At 46.9% G+C, this 20,908-nt stretch overlaps 1 protein-coding gene across 8 annotated transcripts in view; it reads right to left on the bottom strand.

Moving 5' to 3' along the window:
* Positions 1-923: 923 nt before the first annotated feature.
* ATP6V0A4 (ATPase H+ transporting V0 subunit a4) overlaps positions 924-20,908 on the bottom strand; it is a 59,965-nt gene continuing 39,980 nt past the window's right edge. For 7 of the 8 annotated variants that reach the window (XM_023530291.1, XM_011359498.2, XM_023530292.1 and 4 more), the window contains 9 exons: positions 18,958-19,115; positions 17,165-17,258; positions 13,755-13,873; positions 11,539-11,755; positions 9,455-9,556; positions 6,962-7,090; positions 3,411-3,528; positions 2,365-2,536; positions 924-1,332 (listed from right to left, as the gene is read on the bottom strand). In XM_023530291.1, coding sequence (XP_023386059.1) covers positions 1,239-1,332; positions 2,365-2,536; positions 3,411-3,528; positions 6,962-7,090; positions 9,455-9,556; positions 11,539-11,755; positions 13,755-13,873; positions 17,165-17,258; positions 18,958-19,115 — 1,203 coding nt within the window. In that variant the 3' untranslated portion in view covers positions 924-1,238. Of the gene's footprint in view, positions 1,333-2,364; positions 2,537-3,410; positions 3,529-4,117; positions 4,290-6,961; positions 7,091-9,454; positions 9,557-11,538; positions 11,756-13,754; positions 13,874-17,164; positions 17,259-18,957; positions 19,116-20,908 lie in introns of those variants that run through there. The other variant, XM_023530294.1, reaches the window with a different exon arrangement.

Here is a 20,908-nt window from a genome sequence, read left to right as displayed (position 1 = left end):
ATTGTTCACAAATACCTTCTCTCCCATTCAGTTGGTTGGCGTTTCGTTTTGTTGGTTCCTTTTGCTGTGCCGAGGCTTTAGTTTGATGTAATCCCATTCACTTATTTTTGCTTTTACTTTCCTGGCCTTTGGGGTCAAGTTGACAAAACCCCTCTGAGATGAAAGTCCGCATATTTAGTATCTATGTTTTCTTCTATGAATTTTATTGTTTCAGTTCTTAAAGTCTTTAATTAATTTTGAGTGAATTTTGTGTATGGTGTCAGACAGCAGTCTAGTTTCATTCTTTTGCAGGTGGTTTTCCAATTTTCCCAATACCATTTATTAAAGAGATTTCCTTTCTCTTCATTGTGTATTTTTGGCTCCTTGTCAAAAATCCGTTGCCTTTATACGCGTGGTTTTATTTCTGGGCTGTCACTTCTGCTCCATTGGTCCATTTGCAACAATCTTATTCTGTACCTGGATCCTAGGAGTTTATCAATCCAGGTGCCCTAAAAGGTGGCTTTGGGGCCGAATGACCCGGAGAATGTCAGGGCAGACTCTCCGGCAACATCATTTCCTAGCACTTACTCAAACCTACGAGTCAATTTCCCTGGTTACTCCAGCATAATGTGACTGGAGAGCTAAGTTACTCTTCATTCCACAGGGTTTAACGGCGCAGAGAGCCGCACGGGGCCAGCCCCTCCCTGAACACAGAACATGATCTGTTCTTCTTCACCTGCAGTGAAATTCATGAGAAAGTTTCTAATCTTGTAAAGCTTAGCTCCAGACAAAGAAAAAAGGTGTTTGAGGAAGCAGGAAACAAAAGAACGAAATAAACACGATCCTTCTCCTGGGTCGGTTTGTGTCACCCTATTGTCTCACTTTGTCCTGTCATTATCAATAATACATTTTACGGAAAAATTTTGAATAAAGACATCTTAAAGAAAAAGTGAATGGCCCAGAAGTTTATTTGCTTAAATATAATACTTAAAATATTGCCAGAACACACGAGTTTAGCGCCACCCCACCCCCCGGCCCCTCTGCTTCTCAATCATTTTGGTATTTGACAATTAAGACCCCACGTGAAGTTGCAATGACTTGCCAACGTAGTTTCTCTATGACATGGTGAAGTCACATCAAATCCCAGGGCTTGTAACTAAGACGTGGCTTCCTGCCTCGGGCTGGCTGGAAAGAGTCCTCCCATCGTCCACCTGACACAGGCTGATGCCGGAGTGGGCAGCCGCTGCCGGGCCTGCAGCTTACTCCTCCGCTGTCCCATCCAGGATGTTTTTAAAGGAGAACGGAGAAAACTTGTAACCAGCCCCGACATAGAACTTGTTCTGGAACTCCACCCTGTTTCGGGGGCAAGAAAATGGGGATTCAACACAGAGCTAGAGGCTGGCGGCTGGAAGGAAGAAGCGTTTCTAAAATCAAGCACAGGGTTAAGAAGCTGTGCAGGGAGAGACCCAGGCTGAAGCTGCCACGGGATCCTCCGAGGCTTTTTATAACCTTTCTCTTGCTGGCATCTTTCCTTCCGCAGCCCCGCTTCCTCTAGGCCTTCGTTAGTGGCCTCGCAGACCACAGCATAAGAACCCTGCCCCCAGCGCCCCGCAAGCAAAGAAGCCCTCGCCATGTACCAGTCTGACAAGCTAATGGGATCACTTCACCGGGTCATACATGGTCTTTCTTTTCCACCCTCATCTGAGAGTGATGGGCTAATACTACCGCAGAATAATCGGCACCTCACAGAACAGACATCATGGATGATCACTGAAGAGGGAGCAGAGTTCGTTTCCTTAATGACATGGGCAGAAATGATGTTATAACCTGAGGCAGGGGACTCCGTGACTCTCAAGTCAATATATGAAGTATAAAACCTTTCTTTACGAACTGCAGACATAGAGAAAGGCAGAGCACATCAGTGAGGGCTGCAGACAGGCTGTGCTCCGGCCATGTCTGCGAACGCCGGAGCCCTCCTGTGACCACCCTATTCCCTGCGGGGTCTGTCCTTCTGTTTCTGCTTTCTTAGCCTGTCCTATCGGCCTGAGTCCTGCACTCGGCAACAAGGACCAAAGGTCCTGGGTTTGCCTAGCTGCCCTCTGAGAGCCTATGTCAGACCTGTCATCTTACCAGTACTTGGAGGTGTCCCTTATTTTGAAGCCACTTGTGATATAACACATGGAAATTTAAAAGAGTAAATGAGAACTCACATTTATTATAGGGTAACCATTATACACATATACCAATATCACATCGCTGAATAGTACACTGACGGGCGACACTGCTAATGTCACACGACTCAGGGTTTGAAGCCTGCTGCCTGGCCCTTCAGCCCATTCTCCTACCTCTGTGCACATGGAGCTCCTGCGGTATGGCCGCTCTTACCAGTGCAGGCGCAGGGCATGCAAGAAGGCCGAGAGCCCCTCCATGATCAGCAGGATGGCTACTGTCAGAACGGCAAAGATGGCGAAAATGATGAAGACCCCGATGAGTCCTCCCCAGCCTCGCAGGTGAAGGCCGACATTCATCACCATGGTCCAGAGCACCTCCGACAGTTCTGCAAGATGCAAGGGCAACACTCTCTAGCACGGGTTGACCTGGCAAATGCAGGCCACCTTTGGCCATGACCCTGGGTCTGCAGACCCCGGATTCGACGACTCCATTCCCAGTTGCAGACATCAGGAGCACACACCCCAGGCACCTGCATGACGTACAGTCTGTGCAGCTTTGTTCACAGGGGAAGGGTTTCCAGCAAGAGGATGAACACATAGTGGTAAATTATGCACCAGTGGAAGCGAGCAAACTGTAGCTAATGCAGCAACGTAAGTAAATCTGAGTAATAGGATGCTACGCCAAAGAAGCAAAACACAAAAGAATGCATGTTATATGATTTGATACGGACTGGATCTCTGTGTCTCCGCCTGCCCCTCAAATTCATAGGTTGAAGCCCTAAGCCCAAAAGTTCTGGTATTTGAAGATGGGCCTTTGGGAAGTGACTGGGGTTAGATTGGTCATGAGGGTCGGGTCCTCGTGATGGGGTTAGCGTCCTTATACTAAGAGCCACCTGAGAGCTCGCTCGCACTCTGTCCTATTCAAGGAGACGCTAACATTATATTCTGAGGTTAAGACTTCAGGGTCCTCAACCAAAAGGTCACGATGACCTGGACCACAGAGATAAAAGCCGGTCACCTGTAAGTGGCCATGGGGACAGGACTGCTAAGTTTGTAGCCATTTGTTACAGCAGCAACAGGAAACCATTCTAGTAACATTAAGCCAGACCTTCTGAAAAAAAAAAAAAAAAAAAAAAGTCCTTTCTTCCTAAGAAGGACTTTCTTCTGGCAAACATGCCAGAAATGACCCAGAGCAGAGAAGGCACTTTTACCTACAAGCACATTGCATCTGACTGCGACCTTGACGGGAGGCTCGCTCACCTGCATGAGCCAGGCTGAGGGCCCAGAGCCGGAGGTAAGAGGCTGTGTTGGAAATGCAGCCCAGGCAGTACTCGATCGTGTGGATGGCCTGATGCACGAAGACATCTCCGAAATCGAACTGGAAGAGAGAATGTCTTATTCTCCTTTACTAAGTACTTTCTAAACCAAAAGTACTACAAACAAGACACAGATAAATAAGACAAGGGCCCCACTGCGAAGACGCGTCCAGTTGAACTAGGGGGAAATAAGCATTCACGTATCATCGAAAGGATAAAAAGTACGATATGCTATGTGTGCAGTAACATTTCCCACAAATAGCTGAAAAAGGATGAAAGAAGAAGACAGATTGGCCGGGAAGGGGCGTCGTCACAGGAGGTGAGCTTTGTGCCGTGCCATGAGGATGGCGAGACATCCAGACGTCAGTCAGTGAGAAGCAAGATCATTCCTGGTAAAGAAAATGACCCCTGGTAAGGAAAAGGCCGGCAGGTGGGGACATCGCAAAGGCAAGTGTGTGGGGGGAGGGGGCGATTTGGCTGGAGCGGGGGGTCTCCTGTGGGTGAGGACAGGAAGAGGGTGTGCAGGTGCTGAGTAAAAGCCAAGTACGGATGAGAGTTGAGAAAATAACCTGGAGTTGTTGGAGAAACGTAAAGGGTATCTGAATAGAAAGTGGCAGGAGGGAATAAAGAGACATTTGGGGGAAGATTAACCTGGTAGCCAAATGGATCAGTGATGTGATAACCTGTCGGCGAAAAAGCCAAGTTGCCGATTAGCTTCATCATCCAGGTACGAGTGGGACCGCTCGCCGTTCCCCTCACGCGCCTGATGCTGTGGAGGGAACAGTCTGACCTGCACCATCTCTGCCCTCAAGCCGCGCACAGTCTAGAAGGGAGAATGTGCACACGGTTACCAACCGCACAACTGAATGTCAAGTGCAGCCATCGGGAACGCAGCAGCATGGTGGGCACACAGAGACGGGCCACGGTCGCACAGGGCTCTGAGGTTCTCGAGTCCTAGTAGCCCAATGAGTGGCAATGTCGGAAATGGACCGACTGGAGGAAGTGGGTAGTGGAGTGACCGTGGGGGCGAAGAGGACTGAGACCAACGAGTGAAAGGCCATAGGAAGCGCTCTCGGCCTTGGGAGACATCTCCGTTTCAGAGATGAGACAGAAAGAAACTGCTGATGAAAAGAAAAAGTCGAAGAGCCAGGTGGAGCCGCATGGCCGCAGTCAAGGATGGAGAGCGAGCACCCAGGAATGCAGGAATGGGGTGTGGTCAGCCGGGTCAGGTCTACGGAGAAAAAACGCCTCTCACTTCAGCAGTGAAGACGGGAGGAATCCGAGGGGCGGGGAGGGCAGGGATGCAGTGAGTGGGCGGAGTCCAGGTACAGGAAGGGTGTGTGGCGACCCCTGAACCCTGTCCAGAGAGAAGTCCGGCTTTGTCCTGGCCCCCCGGGCGGCAGCCTCTAAACCTCTGGCATTTCCCAAGTGACCGAAATGTCTTCGTTACTTTTGGGGAGCCCCTGGGACCACATCTGCTGGTTCCTGTGAGGCCTGGCCACACCAGAAAGGCTAACCATGTGGATAAAGAGTTGAGACTTGGAGCCAGCATTACCGGCATGGTCTCCAGGGGCAGGGGGAACTGGAGACAACAACCGGGGCCACGCTCCATCAGCCACGCCTGCACAGTGAAACCCCAATAAAACATCGGACGCCGGAGCTCAGGTGAGCTTCCTGGGCTGGTGACGCTGTGCACGTATCACCACACGTCAATGCTGGCAGAGTAATAGATCTCTCAGGACACAGAAGCTTCACGTTTGGAGCCTTCCCAGTGGCTTCTGCCTATGTGCCTCCTCCTCTGGCGGGCTCTGATTTATATACTTTCGCTACAATAAAACTGTACTCGTAAGTAGAGTATTTTCCTAAGTTCCGTGAGTCAGCCTATAAATTATTGGACCCAAAGGAGTCTGAGGGGACCCTGAGTTTGTAACTGGCTGGTCTGAATGACAGTGATCCTGGGGGCCCCCAAACGTGTGGCGAGTGTCAGAAGTCTCGGGCGGACTTGGTAGTCGAGACAACTGTGCCCTTAACCTTGAGTCTGGCTGACTCCTGGTGAGGAAAGAGGTGGGAAAGGACTTTGAGGGGGAAGCAGAGTCACGCCGGAATCTGCCTTGGGATGGGAGATGCGTGCACACTGGCATCTGGGGGGGGAGCCTACTGGCATCTGGGGGAGGAGCCTACTGGCATCTGGGGGAGGAGCCTACTGGCATCTGGGGGAGGAGCCTACAAATGATGCCCCAACAAGGGCAGCCACTTCACGGTGGAGGAGGCGAGCGAATGCTGACTAGATATATGTTGAGAGCACGAGAAGAACAGATGAGGGAGGCTGTACTGGACAGGCTGAGATTGATGAGTCAGAAGACATGTGGGTTGGATTCCAAAACGTTCCGGCAGGTCTGACGGGCCGCGTAATTTCAGTAGCCACTCCTATGGGTTACTCTCTGTACCTAGCATCTTGTAGGAAAAAATGTCCATCATCCAGATTTTCCTTTAGTTCTAACTGACCATCTATTAGTTGAAATGAACTTTTTTTTTAGCAATCTACATCACTAATGGAGCCCCTGATAGCATCCGTCAGGAACCCAGAATCAGAATAGAGGGAGCCCCAGTGACAACCCTTCGAGGCTGTGGTGACTTCAAGCGTGGTCTAAACACAGCCAGCTGCCCTGTCTGGGAAAATGTGGTGCATTCCTAAGTGGGGAGTGGCTGCCCTTGAACAGAAAGAGGCAGGAGGGACCAGGGAACAAAACAAATCCTGAATTCCCAGGAGGGGCAGATAATGTTACAAAGATTAGTCAACAGATATATATGCCTTACTGTGAAAGTGTACAGCTAAAACTTATTGGATTTCATTAACCAACGTCACCATAAAAATAAATACATAAATAATTTTAAAAAAAAAAAAGAGGAGTATTCAACGACGTCAGGACAGAGCCAGGGTTGAGGCAGGAGGAGGTGATGGCGGCTGTGCACACCATGTCGGGGAGGAGGGCTGGCAATAAAATGACCCAGTTTCTGCTTCAGTCCCTCGGGCTAGATTTGGGCTCTGCTCTCATGGTTTGAGGGGCACTGGCGGGAAAGCTCATGGTAAATGCAGCTGACTCCCAGGGGCCCGGTTCTGAGCCAAGGAGGCTTCGGTGACACTGAGGGCCTCCTATGTCACTAGATCTGAAGTCTGACATTCACCCCACACTCAGGAATAGAGCGGCACGTGTGCTAAAATGTTCCATTTCTCCTAGAGTGGCTGCTATGCAGCTGCTGCTCTGATCCTCACAGGTGCTCCCAATTCCTCACGACTCAACGATGACAGGGCTGTCACCAGCAGGGTCCTCCCAGCCCTTCCCTACCCCCCAGCTCTACTGCCTAAGTTCACTCCCATGGGCTGGTGTCCACAACATACTGGTTCGTAAATATTTTACTATCTCCTCTGCCCAGGTCCTCTTCTAGAATCTGTACAAACTGAGAAGTCTTTGTAGGGAATCGAGGACCAAATACCTCTTCTTCATGGTCGTCCTGGGCCCCATGGGCACTGGCAGAAGCCCCGTGATCAGCACTCATGGAAGGACTGGAGTTGTGACTGTCAATGTCCTCAGGGGAGTGTCCTCGGATCCTAGATGTCTGCGGCTGTCAGCAAGCAAGGAAACGAAGTGTTAAATTCTTCCCTAGAATCAGAATCACAACAATGCTACAAAAGAAAGCCTCTTGCTAAATATGAGCTACGTACCAGGCACTGTTCTAAACTCTCTCTCTCTGAGAGAGTTTCAGTCTTTCTCATTCAGTCTTTATAACAATCTTTTTTTATGAAAGCACAATTATCACCCCATTCTAGAGAGAGATGAATTACAGCACAGAAAGGTTAAAAAATGTGCCCAAGATCGCATGGCTGGGGAGGCTAGTTAGCCGCGAAGCAGGATTCAGACGCAAGGGGTCTGATTCCAGAGCACGGGCTGTTCTCCACGGTGTTCCAGAAGGTGCCACGTGAATCACAGTCTCTACAGAAAACCGATGCATGTATAAGCGTGCCTTTCCATTGTTAAAAAAAAATACCCACTGCCATTAAAATCATTATTGTGCCTGACACGCATAGCCTGGTGACCTAAACATCCGGATTTCTACAAGCGAAATTAGGAGATATGAATGTTTACGTCCCCACCAAAATTCAGGTGTTGAAATCCTAACCTCTGAAGATGATAGCATCAGAAGGGGGGGCCTTGGGTGGTGGTTAGGTCATGAGGGTGGAGCCCCCATAAATGAGATTAGTGCCCTTATAAGAGACCCCAGAGAGCTCCCTCACCCCTTCCACCATGTAAGGACACAGTGAGAAGATGCCAACTATGAACCAGGAAGGGGACCCTCACCAGGTGAGCATGAAGGAGCCCTGAGCTTAGACTTCCAGCCTCCAGAGCTCTGAGCAATAAATTTCTGTTGTTGATAAACCACCCGGTCTATGGTATTTTGTTTATTATAGCATCCTGAACAGACTAAGTAAGACTTAATGGTTTTTCCAACACAAATACACTCGTTAAAATAAAAACATCACTTTATAAAAATAGCTAAGAAAAATAAAAATCAAAGGGAAAAATCTAAGTCGCCGTTCCATTTGGCCTGGTTTCATGCCTGAGTTTCAATAGAACATTTTCTTCAAGTCATTGTGAAACTTAATGTCCCATGTCCAAAGTGTTTCCTAGAATGATTTCACAGGGGGGGATACTGCAAATTTGACATGAAAGTAGCTTTACCTTTCTTTCTTCAGTGAGTCTGCCCCTAATATCTGCAGGACCCTGGGCAAAGGTCAAAATGGAAGCCCACGTGCCATACATTTAAATCTTTAAAAGTTATACATCAAGCCAACTAACTCCTAAATAAAGTATGTTCTAGCCTCCCAGCTTGATAAAGAACTTGAAAGGCTAGGTTCAAGTTCAGTGTCTCGGGAGAGCTGGCCCTACACCACGGCATGCTACCTCTCCTCTCCACCTCTCGTTCCGTCCCGCCTCACGAGGACCTCGCGTGCACACCCGCAGACACTCCCACCCACAGTGGCCATGGTCCACCCACACCCACAAACACCTGTCCCTCGGCCATGCCAGGGTCCAGCGGTGCCCATGCCAGTGGTGTGGCTGGCCCTTTGTAAAGTGGACTTGAGTCCATCTAGACAGGAATTCCAGGGTGCCAGGTACCAAGAGGGGGTTCTAGGTAAGCTTGTCCCCTGGGCTGTGTGGGTTCCTTGTCCCATGGTGAGAGATGTGACTTGAGTTGATGTTACTTTGTCTTCTTGAAATCCTATTTTCTCTCTCCATCGACTTAAGGAAGAAAACATCAGAGAAGAAATCGAAGATAGTTTTTCCACTTGCATCCCTAACTCTAGCCTTTTCTGGTCATATCCTGGAATTGGTTAAAATGGACAGGAATAATTTTGTAGAAACACAATACCGGACTTTGTGAATTTAGTGACTCTTCTTCCCCAGTCAAGATATACTTTGCAGTCCCCTTAACTAAGCATCTCACAATGTCTGAGCTGGGTGCTGTTCCAAAATAATCAATTTTAAATTAGCTACTTGCAACTTTCTAAAACCGCATATGTCAAAAGACATGATGAGTATGTTTACAGCAGTGCTATTTGTAATTACTAAAACTGGGAGCAAGCCAAATAACTATCAATATATGAATGGCACCTAAATTAGTATATTCATACAAGGAAATATTATATAGCAAACACACACACACACACACACACACACACACACACGCACGCACACGCCCTGAGGAAAGTTTGCAAGACATAAGATTCAAACAAGCTTGCTCTTAATAGAGTATTATTCTGGAAATAAGAAAAGGACCAAGGAAAAGTCGAACTCTGCAGAAGGAGGGCCGGTGACTCGCCTCACTGCCGTCCGTCAGGCCCCGGTAAGCCCAGTGTTCTCGCTAAAGCCCAGAATTCTCTTTCCAAGGAACCCGCATCCCTGCCCACCACGAGCGCACAGCTCTCACCTGGGATGTCCGATGACGGGCTCGAAGAATAAACGGCTTAATCAGAAGCATCCATGGCACAGAAATCAAAGCCATAATAACAAAGAAACTTTGGACTTCTCGCTGCAAGAGCAAAATGGTAAGATCCTGTCACGTGAAGGTGACCACACAACACACTGTGTATGATAAACGTGCTAAATATGGGTCATTTCCGTTGCATTTTATTTTGAGAGATCTAAAGCGTTTTAGTGAATTCATTCACCTTCACACCTTGGAATATTCTAAATGCAGGCAGAAAAACATTAGCCCATTTGCCAATCCAGTGGCACCCAGTGCAATACTGGGCAAGCACTGGAGATTCAGGTCTCTTTGCTCCTTATTCTCTAAGTAGCCCCTTATTATTCACTTATACCGTATGTAACCAGTCACTCGAACAAGACGTGCTCATGAGATACATCATAAGGGCAACTTTATTGGTCCCTTGTCCCTTTCACTCTGTTCCACGGGAACAGTGAGCCCTACCTCCCTGGATGAATCATATGGTATGTCCCATGGCTTCACCGGTCACTCAACAGTAACCAAAGTCTTTGGGTCACTTTTAGTCACAAACACTATCTCAACTGGTAATTTTATATTTCCAGTACAAGATGATTATCACGGCTCTCTTTCCAAAAAAATTTTTTTTCCTGTTATTAACCAGTTACCCCAATAAATTAAATTTTTAATATTAGGTATATAAAATTTAGTTTCGATTTGCTTAATGTCTACAATGAACACGTACTACTTTTAAATAACATTTTAAAATAAAATTAACTAGGTGGAATTTTTAAATAAACGTATGCTATACTGAACACACGAAAAACGAAACCCTCACCATGTCTAGCTGACGCATACTCTCACTGCGGGTGAGCTACCTAACGGGACCTGGGAAGTTATGTTAAACTTTCATCTCTCTCTCTCACGATTCACTTTGGAATGAGGCATCTATGGTCCTTACACCTCTGCTGAAACCCAGGAGCCATCCCATTTTACGATCCTGTTCCATATCTCCTTTCACACCCTCGCCCCTTGCTTCTTTAATATATTCCCCAGTCACCAGCTTTGAGGAGTGACTCAGAGCTGCTATTGTCAAAAGAATCAGGAATGCTTGGTCAGCGCTATTGAAGAGAAGTGGAAACTAGGTGCTCAGAGTAACGACCACCACAAAAAGATTCTTTAGCCTTCACTTTTCTTCAGCCGTTTTGGCCAAGCCCTTGGTGAGACAATTTATTATCCCCATGATAATAAGAATTATCCTGGTAATAGTCAGAACATCTTATCTGTTCAATTTTCTACCCTCCTTCACTCTTAGATGCTCAAAAGATGAAGAGAAACTGTTCAATTTTAAACGAGGCTTCTCCGCAACTTCATGATGTACAAAGCAGCTGGAGGTTTCTACTGATATGTTGCTCTTCTCCCGTATTCAAACGTGGCACCAGACAGCCAGGGCAGTGCTGGGAAGGCGCTGGATTTATCCGCCTGTATTGTCTCTTCCAGCTGTTTGACCTCAAAATGAGGTTAGGAAAACTCGAAGCTGTCAAGATAATTCATTCTCATACTAGGGCCGGGGGAAGGCAGCCAACTCCCAATAATGCTTTTTAATGGAAAAAAAGCTGGAAACGCCATTCACTGTGCCATCCATGCTCAGTGCATATTCCAGACTAAGTGTGGACTTCAGTGTTCATAAAAAAAAGAGTTTACTTTGAGAATAAAAGATTATTGAATTTTATGTGGAGCACTTACAGCTTCGAGCCAATCAATTTGAAGGATTAGTTTCTCTTCCTTCACCACGTACAGGTCCATTTTCGACCCGCACAGCACTACCCTCTCACGTATGACGCAGACAGGAAGAGCTGCAGCTGCCCCACCTCCCTGCCCTCAGCCCTGTATTCTCACTTAATAAAGAAATGTAAAGACCCTCGTGACATTTAAAGACCCCAAGACCCTTGGCCGGGGCTGAGACGGCTCGGTCTTGCAAATAACCACTCTCTGCGACACTGAAGAGTTATGAGAGAGATCTGACACAGTCAAGTGCATAAGACAAAAGAAGAAGAACCCAGACACACCTGGTGTTCGTACAGGGGTGCATTCGAAGCGTCGCTGTAGTTAAACATGAACATGTTGATGAAGTGGATGAGGATGCTCGGGGCTTTTCGGGACGTGTGGACATCGTAGTGGCACCATTTGAAAATGATCATGAAAACCAAGTATCCAAACAGGCACAGCATAAAAATCATCTCGGGAATAAACTGCAGAATGATGTTGAGCGTTTGCCTGAAGTATCTGGGAGTGGAAAACACACACACACACACACACACAAGATGGAACATTGAGAAATATCAGTAACTAATTTTTCTCCCCGAAGCACAAAATGTTCACTGCATCCATCCATTCCCCTGGGAAGCAGCCATCATGCACGGATGGAAGAGAAAGTGCTTGTGTACAAAAGAGTTGGGGTGAACCAAGGTCTAGAAGGTGAAGTCCAACAGAAAGATCACGTTCACAGATAGTAGACAATCGAGCCTAGCTCATATCATACTTTCAAGGGCACAAAGACATCTAAGGGCGACTTGGCAGATTTCTCCTAAGATGCCTAGGACAGGGGTCAGCAAACTGCGGCTCTCATGCCAAAGAGAGCCCATCGACTGTCTTGGTACAGCCTGTAAGTTAAAAATGGTTTTCATATTTTAAAATTGCTGGTGAAAAAAATCAAAAGAATAGTTTTTGACACATGAAGATCATATGAAATTCAAATTTCGGCATTCATAGTTTTATTGGGACAGTCACACTCATCCAATGAGGGCAGTCTGTACTATCAATGGCGGCTTTCAAGCTGTGACACCAGAGTAGCCGTGACAGAGACTGGCTGGCCTGCAGAGCCAGAACATTTACTTGGTGGCCCTCTCCAGAGAAAGTTTGCTGACTCCTGGCCTAAGATACGGGGAGTCTCATGAGGCTAAGCAGGGTACCCCCAAGTTAAAATGTCAGAAAGGGTCCCCACTCCTTTTGTTCACTGCAAGAGCTGTCTGAGGAAAAAGGGCGATCCCACGATAAAATGGGGTGACGAGAGAGAGCTGAGGTCAGCCTGACATGCGATGGTGCCAAATCCAGTCTAGTCCAGCAAATGCTTTCTGGAATTCTCATTGAACTTGCTGGCACTTGCGGGTAGGTGCTGGTACCAGTGCGGTGGTCATTAGGTTGCTCACTAAACGTTTCTCATTTTTCAAACGTAATCATACTTCCTTGGCCTTCCAAATCGGGGGTCACCATGTGACTGGCTCTGGCTGATGAAATGGGAACAGAAGTGACAGGTGTGATTCGGGGCGGAAGCTGAGGACTCAGTGTGTAACTGACCACTCTCCTCTGCCACAGCAACTGGCAGTACTGCGGCTGGCGACTGCCCATCGGCCCAGGTCCCAGTGTGAGGATGACGGGAGCGGAGCGCCCGAGGGGTCCGTGATGGACGTGTATCATAGTCTCAAGCCACTGAGATCTGGGGGCTGTTTGTTACCACACAATAACCTAACTCATGCTGACTACCCAATCTCAGAGACGCTAAATACGCCCATGATCACACAGCTGTTGAGAGCTGGACCCAGTACTTAAACTTCTGATTCCAAACTCCGTACCAGTTCTGTGGCACCATGCTGCCTTCACCCGCCCCTCAACTACCTGGCCGGTGAGGTTTCAGCAACACCTACAAGCTGCCATGGCCACAGCAGGTGCTTCTGAACAGGCACATTTGAAGCTGTTTTCAAAGATTTATACCTTTAGCGTAAATAAGTGGGAGAAGATTTCCAGACATGGATCCTGACAGAACGAAAGGAACAGACGGAACAACACTCACGGCCAGAGAAGTGAGGGGTGCTGCCAGGAGGAGGAAATTACAGCAGAGGGAATCCAGAATCTGGGGGCACTTTGGCCAGAGTGAACTTACGTCTCCATTTGCCCACAGGTGGGAGCTAAGCCCTATATGGCACCAATGAAGGCCTTTCAGTTTGGGGACGGAAGGCGAGGAGCTGGGGGCTTGTCAGCCTCTTCGTGAACCCTCGAACAGATCTGAGGTGAAAGGTGCACTACCCCATGAGAGGGTCAGCTGAGGAGAAACAGAGGTGCCCTGTCTGGCAAGCCAGCTTGTCCTGGCTCAAGCCAAGGGACACGGAAAAGCACACCAGTAGAAAGTAAACTCACACGGAGGGAACGCAGGGTGAAGTGGTGGCTCTGTCACCATCCCTCGTCACTGAGTCAGACCGACAGGCAGAGAGTTAATCATAGCACTCACATGTGATTGAAAAGGCTCAGAATGACACCGAAAGCCATCTGGACAATTCCCAGGATGACCGACATCTTCATTTTATAGGAGTTCAAGAACGTCAGTTTGTTTGAAGCCAAGTTCCAAATCTGGATAGAAAGGGGACAAGAAATACATGAGACCAGAATCTCAAGGTTGTGCTGGAGCTGGGGGCCACCGCACGACTGCCCCTGAGGAAGTCGTCTGGGAAGCACATTTTCAAATTCAGTCCAGTTCAATTCATGCATTTTAAGCTCAGAAAGGGACCAAGTCCCTTTTAAACACAACTCTCATGACAAACGAGTCAGAACCATTAGTGCCACTAGTAAAATATCAAGTGGCTGAGAGGAAACTGGGGAGAAAGATACATGATTTTTCCCTTGTTCTAGGTGAAAAGAAATTCTGAAATATTATGGAGATCTCAAACTGGCCTCAGTTCCCTTAGCAAAGGTATAGATCTCTGGCCCATGCATTTACTCAACAAATAATACTGCTGTCTGCTCTGGATTCCTACAGCGCTTCACATTACAAAGCATTTTCCAGGCCCTTCTCAAGAAGCCACTCTTGTAGCCAATATTTATGAGCGCTATGAGTAAGACAGTCCCTGCCTTCTACAAGGTCCCTGTTTGCCAAACTTGCAAAGTCAGGGGCGCATGTGCCTGCCTGTCCCAAAGGAGACTGACAGCGATCGAGCACACAGAGTGGTTAGGTGGATGGTCAGGGCCTCGCACTGGTTAATGATGCCAGCCACTTACATCTTTCCTGCCCACAGAAATCTCAGACTCCTCCCTGCTTTCCAGTCCCCACCCCCATGCCAATGACCCAAGTCCCTGCCCCTACTTCTGACCCCTCTTGAACTTCAGGCACATCCCAAACTGCCCGCTGGACACATCTTGAGAGTTTGCTATGCTACATCGCAAAGGTAACCAAGCCACAGGGGTCATGAATCGTCCCTTTGTCCAGCGTCCCCACGCTGCATACCCTCCCCCCATTGGTCACTCTGTAGCCGTCCTGCTTATCAGATGGACTGTCATGATACCACAGTGCTTGCATTTGAGTCACGCTTACATTACTCGCTAATGGCCCCAAAGCATAAGAGTAGTGATGCTGGCAATTCAGATACGCCAAAGAGAAGCCATAAAATGTTTCCTTTAAGCGAAAAGCTGAGTGCAGTACAATAAAATATTTTGAGAGACCAGTCACATGACTTTTATTATGGTAGATTATTATAATTGTCCCCTTTTATTATTGTTGTTATTATTCTCTTACTGTGCCTAACTTATAAATTAGACTTTATCATTGGTGTGTACATACAGGAAAAAACATAGCATATATAGGATTTGGTGCTATCTGTAGTTTCGGGCGCCCACTGGGGGTCTTGGCACGTATGTCCCATGAGGAAGAGTGGGCTACTTTGTAAATATTCCCATTTTACAGATAAGGGAATTTATCTTAATCTCAGCAAAATTAAGTTACTTACACACCTGGGAAGAAATAATATAATAGCAAATGGAGCATTTACCTCATTTATGCACCTGTTTTGGGGGTGTTACATATAAAAATCATTTAATCTTCTGAGCAACCCTCTAGGTTAAGGCTGTTATTATATCTATTTTATAGATGAGGAAAGAGAGACGCATTGATGGGAACTTGCTCTAAATCACATAACGAGGATATAGAAAAGCCAAGATTTAAACACAGGTTGTCTGATTGCAAAGGGTGGGCTCAAAATGTTATGTTCACTTATTATAAAACATTTATAAACATCTTTAGAAAGACCTCTCAGCTCTAACAGCCAAATGTTTTGTATTTAATTCACAAGTAGTTGCTGTATATAGTCAATAAATGCAGCCGTGGGAATTTACATTATGTAAAAATCAAACCCTTTATTAAGATATGTAAGCGCTGAGGGGGGTGGGAAAAAAAGATATGTAATTGCTAATATAGGCACAGAAATGTTCTGCTAAAAAGGTCATCACTGGGAAATAATAATAATCATCAGAAATAAAATGATCATTTATGTCATATTTTATAACAAATGACCAGAAATTTTAAAAAACCTAAGTGTTACTAGGGAAAAAATTAATTATATTCAACATCCCACCTTCTCTTCGCCCTCACATTTTCCTTTCATTTTTGACTAGTGGGCAGGTAACAAAACTGCATGCAGAGTAGAAACTCTGGACCACTCAGATGTGAAACACGAAATACACTGTCCTCCCTTTGAAAGTGAGAGGCAGAGCTGGGTAGACAGGATTTGCTGATGAATTAGATGTGGGCTGTGACAGGAAGAGAGAGGACGGTAGATTCCATGCAAAGGAAGGCCAACCAGACCCCGAAACCACTGCCCTCTCTACTCCCCCTCTGCCTGCCGGGTCATCCCAGAATTACCTGGACCAAAGATAAAGCCTGACAGTCTACAAAAATAACCTGCATTTGTTTTTAGCATTTTAAAAACCAGTTTGCAAGGACATAGCCTCTTTTGATAAAACTTGGAATTCAAGTGCCCCTGAGCAGCAAGCATAAACAGATTCTGGGTGATGGCTTCTGTTTTATAAGCAGGGGAGGTGGGCACGCGATGGGAGGACCCAGAAAAACTGAAAAGGAGATGACTCACGCGATGGGAGGGGCCAAAGAACCGATGTTAGGGCCAGTACTGTCCACTCTCAACTGTCAACAACTAAAACTGAGGTCTCAGGTTCTCTCCCACAAACAGAGCTTAGAAGACATTTATGGACCACATCTGCCAAGTCCAGGGCTGACGGCTCACGCTCATTTGGAGCACAAGGCTGCCACCTGGTGGCGATATGCTCTGGGCCATCACTTGTGAGTGGCTTCTCACGAGAATATGTCTTCTGGAAATCCCTTCATATCTAAAGGCTGAGCAGTTAAGCACCTTTGCCTGGTTTGGCTCAAATCCAACTGAGATCGATCTAATAAATAAAAGTTAACATATGTCCTTTTTTAAAACTTGTATCAATTCTATGTAATAAAGCAAAAACAAAAGCAAACCCATACTTTTCTAGGAGAGACAGACGTGTTACCGACTGTAAGGAAATGCCAAAGTAGGGAACTTGATCGGGATGATAAATTGCTTATCTAATATGAACACTTTCCAGGCATCCAAGGGCCTTTTAAAGAAGCAACTGTTAATCACCCTGGTACACCTGATGGAGAAAGAGGCAGATGTTTGGGGAATTGTCTGAAAATGACCCAGTTGCTGGGTAAAGGATGCCAATAGGACAGTTACTTAAATCCGCAGCAGTGTGTCACAGAAACCCCCAGTCTATTTATTCTATTTCAGCGTAAGCTTGTAGATTTGACAGGTCTTGGCACTTTCTTCCCCACCACCCAGAGGTCGCCTGAGCAAGACATTTAACTAATAAAGAAAACATTATTACCGGATCAATCCCAAAGGGGTATGGATTTCCAGAGTATACTCCTGGGACGGCCGGGTCCAGCTGTAAAAGTGGATTTGTTTCTATCACTTCCATACTACAGAGGGAGAAAGGGGAAAAAACAAACAAACAAACAAACAAACAAACAAACAAAAAAAAAACAATGATCAACCCAAGGCAGGAAAAAAATACTATAGAGCCATCAGTCACGAACTGCCCAGGCAATCAAAGCCTAAATATTGGTACCACTCATCAATTTTTTTTTTTCCAGCTCATCAATTTGGCTCATTCAGTTCTTCCATGAATGGGTATTGAATACCTACTATGTGCTAAGAACCATTGTAGGTGCTGAGGCTACAGACATGACCGGCTAGCCCCCAAGGAGGTCACAGTCTGAGTTCCCAAAGTGCTCTCAGCCTGATGGGGTTCAGTAAAGAAAAAGTTATGCTACATCAGGGGAAAAAAAAAAAAAAGGTAGGAGCAAGGATGAAAGGAGCCTGTAGGAAATAAATCCCAGCCCAGGGACAAGGCTGGAAATCCCTCCTGAGCGGATGCTGGAGGAGTGAACTGGCTTCCACACATGGACTCCGATCTCCGTGAAACGGAGCTATCTAAAGGTGTGGTCCATCGAATGTCTTTATATACATGTCCCATTTTTACCCAGAAGCACAAAACAGAGGACACACCTATAAAGGGAACCAAAAGTGAGTATCTGAAATGATGAGGAAGAGTGCTTGCAACTTGCACGGGCTGTCCAGACACACACTCCTGCCATCCTGCAGCTGAGGTGCTGCTGGGTATTTGGTGTGGGGGTGGGAGGTGAGGGTGGGGGCGTTAAGAAGCCTCATAGTGCAGACCAGGCCAGGAATGTAGAGTCGGCCATCTCAGACCTAGACCCTGTCCCCGCAGCATGCCTCAGGCCAAATGGTTGAGTTTAATTAGCAGAGACGTGTTTGTGTGTCAACAGAGCAGAAAGCCACCCCTGACCAGAGGGAACTGGCCAGGCATCCCCGGCCCAGTCTGCTGTTGAGCATAAACAATTTCACAGAACACCAACAACAGACAAGGCCACCCTGTGACTCTGATGGATCAAGACAACAACAAGACCAGTCCACAGCCCTATCTGACACCAAAATAGGAACCTATCAACATAAGGTCATTGTCCGAACCACAAAAATGAGCAAACATTCCCCTTGCCCTCCTAGAGGACAAATCCTCTAAGCCAAGGGTCCCCAACCCCCGGGCCATGGACCAGTACAAGTCTGTGGCCTGCTAGGAACCAGGCCGCACAGCGGGAGGTGAGCAGCGGGCAAGCGAGCGAAGCATCATCTGTATCTGCAGCCGCTCCCCAGCACTAGCATCTCCGCCTCAGCTGCACCTCACATCATCGGGCGTTCGTTAGATTCTCATAGGAGCACCGGTCCTTGGTGTCAAAAGGTTAGGGACCACTGTTTTGAATGACACCTTCTCCAGGAAGCCTGCTTTTATGGCCGCTACCAGGATGCCAGTTTATACCTGCTCCACCTTTGTCTCCACAACAGTGCCTGGCGCTATGTGCTCCACGACACAGACTTACTAGAACTGAGTTTTCGAAGCTATTTCCATGCATTCTAGTTACCAGCACAGTGACTGAGAAAGCGGCACAAGATCTCGCACTCCGGTGACAAAACAGAATTATGTTAAATTTGTAGGTGCGCCTCTGAGCAGAGCTACGCGTAGACTCACCTGGCCATGAAAACTGTCACCGAGGCCACCTGGATGGCCAATGAGCAACCCATCTCTGTCTGTAAACTTACTTCCATGTGCCATTTCTGAACATGGGCTGGACACTCCAAGAAGAGCCGAAGATGTTGAAAGCCTTGGAGAAGCAGTCGTTGTAAATCAAACCCGTGTAAATGGAGAAGATTCCCATGAGCAGGATGAGATAGCGCCCGTTGAAGAAAGTGTTCCAGATCTGGCCTCGGGGAGACACGGAGAATGACTATCAGCGAGCTCGGACCCAGGCCCTGGGGAAGTCAATCTCCGACACCACGGCAAGGCATGTGGGCCCCGCTCAGGGGCCACGTGACGGGGCAGACATCGGAGGGATCCAGGTGGCAAGAGCACACACGTCACGACTTTCCTGAGCTTCTACAGGTGAATCGGAAATGTCCCAGAATGGTAGTTGTTATTGTGGAGACAAAACATATAAGCCTCATATTCTTTAATTCTGCCTTGGTTAGAAAATGTAACTAAAGCAGAAACGGAGAAAGGACTTGGAAGTGGGGGCTGCCGTCCCTGGCACTTCCGGGGGTCAAGCGTTGGGCTGGCCTCATATAGCTGCTAAATTGTACGGCAGATCACATCTCTACTCGTTTTGGGTCTTCGTTACAAAGTACACCCACTGAGAAGACAGAGCATCCTCCTCTCATACTGGACGAAGGGCAGCAATCATTCTCAGAACAGCTGGAGTGTAACTTGGAGACTATGAATATTTATGACAGGAAACCACATCTACTAAAATGCTTGACGTGAAAAAAACTATATCGGCCACAGGCTGATTTTTCCACTAACCTTGCTTATAATTAACTCACTATGATATCACTGAACCAGCTCTGGTTAAGTCAGCCTGTGAAAAAAGATTGTAGATATTCTTAAAATTCAGAACATAGCTCACGGCGTGTTTCCACTTTGTAAAATGTGTTAGCAGTGGACAGAAAGTCACGCGCGCTGAGTAACTTTGAAGCAATGCAGAGTCTTGGGCTGTCCCAACCTTCACAGCACTCTGCGGGAGACTTCAAAAAAGTGAAGACAGGCATTCAGGATTTCTCAGAGTTTTGCAAGAACACTGACCGTGGGCTTGCGGGAAGAGGAATTTCTCTGCCATGAAAAAGTAGTTGTGATACTTAAAGTGAAAAAAAGGAAGCTACAAATATATATGCATTAGTAGATTCCAAGTTTTGAAAATTATATATTTAGTGATAAGCGCAGAGAAAAAAACTGGAAATATAACACGAAAACATTAATCGTGATTTTTCTCTGCGTAGATTGCTGTATTTTCCCAGTGTTTACAATGAACCTATATTGCTTTTATAGTCAAAGAAAAAAATAAATGTTAGGGGAAAAAAAAAAAAAGATCAATATTTTATCAAGAAATGTACAAAAAACCAAAAATGCTTAAAAGAACTGCACCAAACCATCCAAAGGACTTACCCTTGGCCAAGAGTTTTTATGTTGAATTTTGGCCCTTTTTTTCTGTCTTTCCTTTCCTTTTGATAAAAACGTGTTATTTTCATGGCGTCAACATCACAAACACGCTTAATATTCTACTTATAACTTCAGGGAAACGAGGGGATGCTTGATGGTCACTCACCTCATTGTCCGTCTTCTGGGAGAGCAGACGTTTCTCGTTAAGGACCATCCAAAGGGCTGCCAGGAGCATCACGGTCCCGTGACCACAGTCTCCAAACATCACGGCAAACAGGAAGGGGAAAGTGATGATGGTGTAGGGAGCTGCAGAGGTGAGACCCACACGCCCTGAGTTTTCCCAATGACGCTAAAGATTTCCCTATCACGCGCCTCGATCCAGGTGCTGGCTCCCTTCCTTCCGAGTCCGTCTTCTCTCGGCATCCCCACCCCGACACCTGCTTAGCTCCCACCGACATTAGCTCATCAACCAGTAAATATTATCACTCCTCACTTTACAGATGAGCTGAGTTTGGGAGCGGTTCAGTGACTTGCTCAAGATCACAAAGTTTAGGGGGCTTT

This window comes from Pteropus vampyrus, unplaced genomic scaffold (assembly GCF_000151845.1).
Source record: "Pteropus vampyrus isolate Shadow unplaced genomic scaffold, Pvam_2.0 Scaffold48, whole genome shotgun sequence".
Lineage (NCBI taxonomy): Eukaryota > Metazoa > Chordata > Mammalia > Chiroptera > Pteropodidae > Pteropus > Pteropus vampyrus.
Note: the sequence above shows the minus strand (reverse complement) of the source record. Positions and strands in the feature narration are given on the sequence as shown.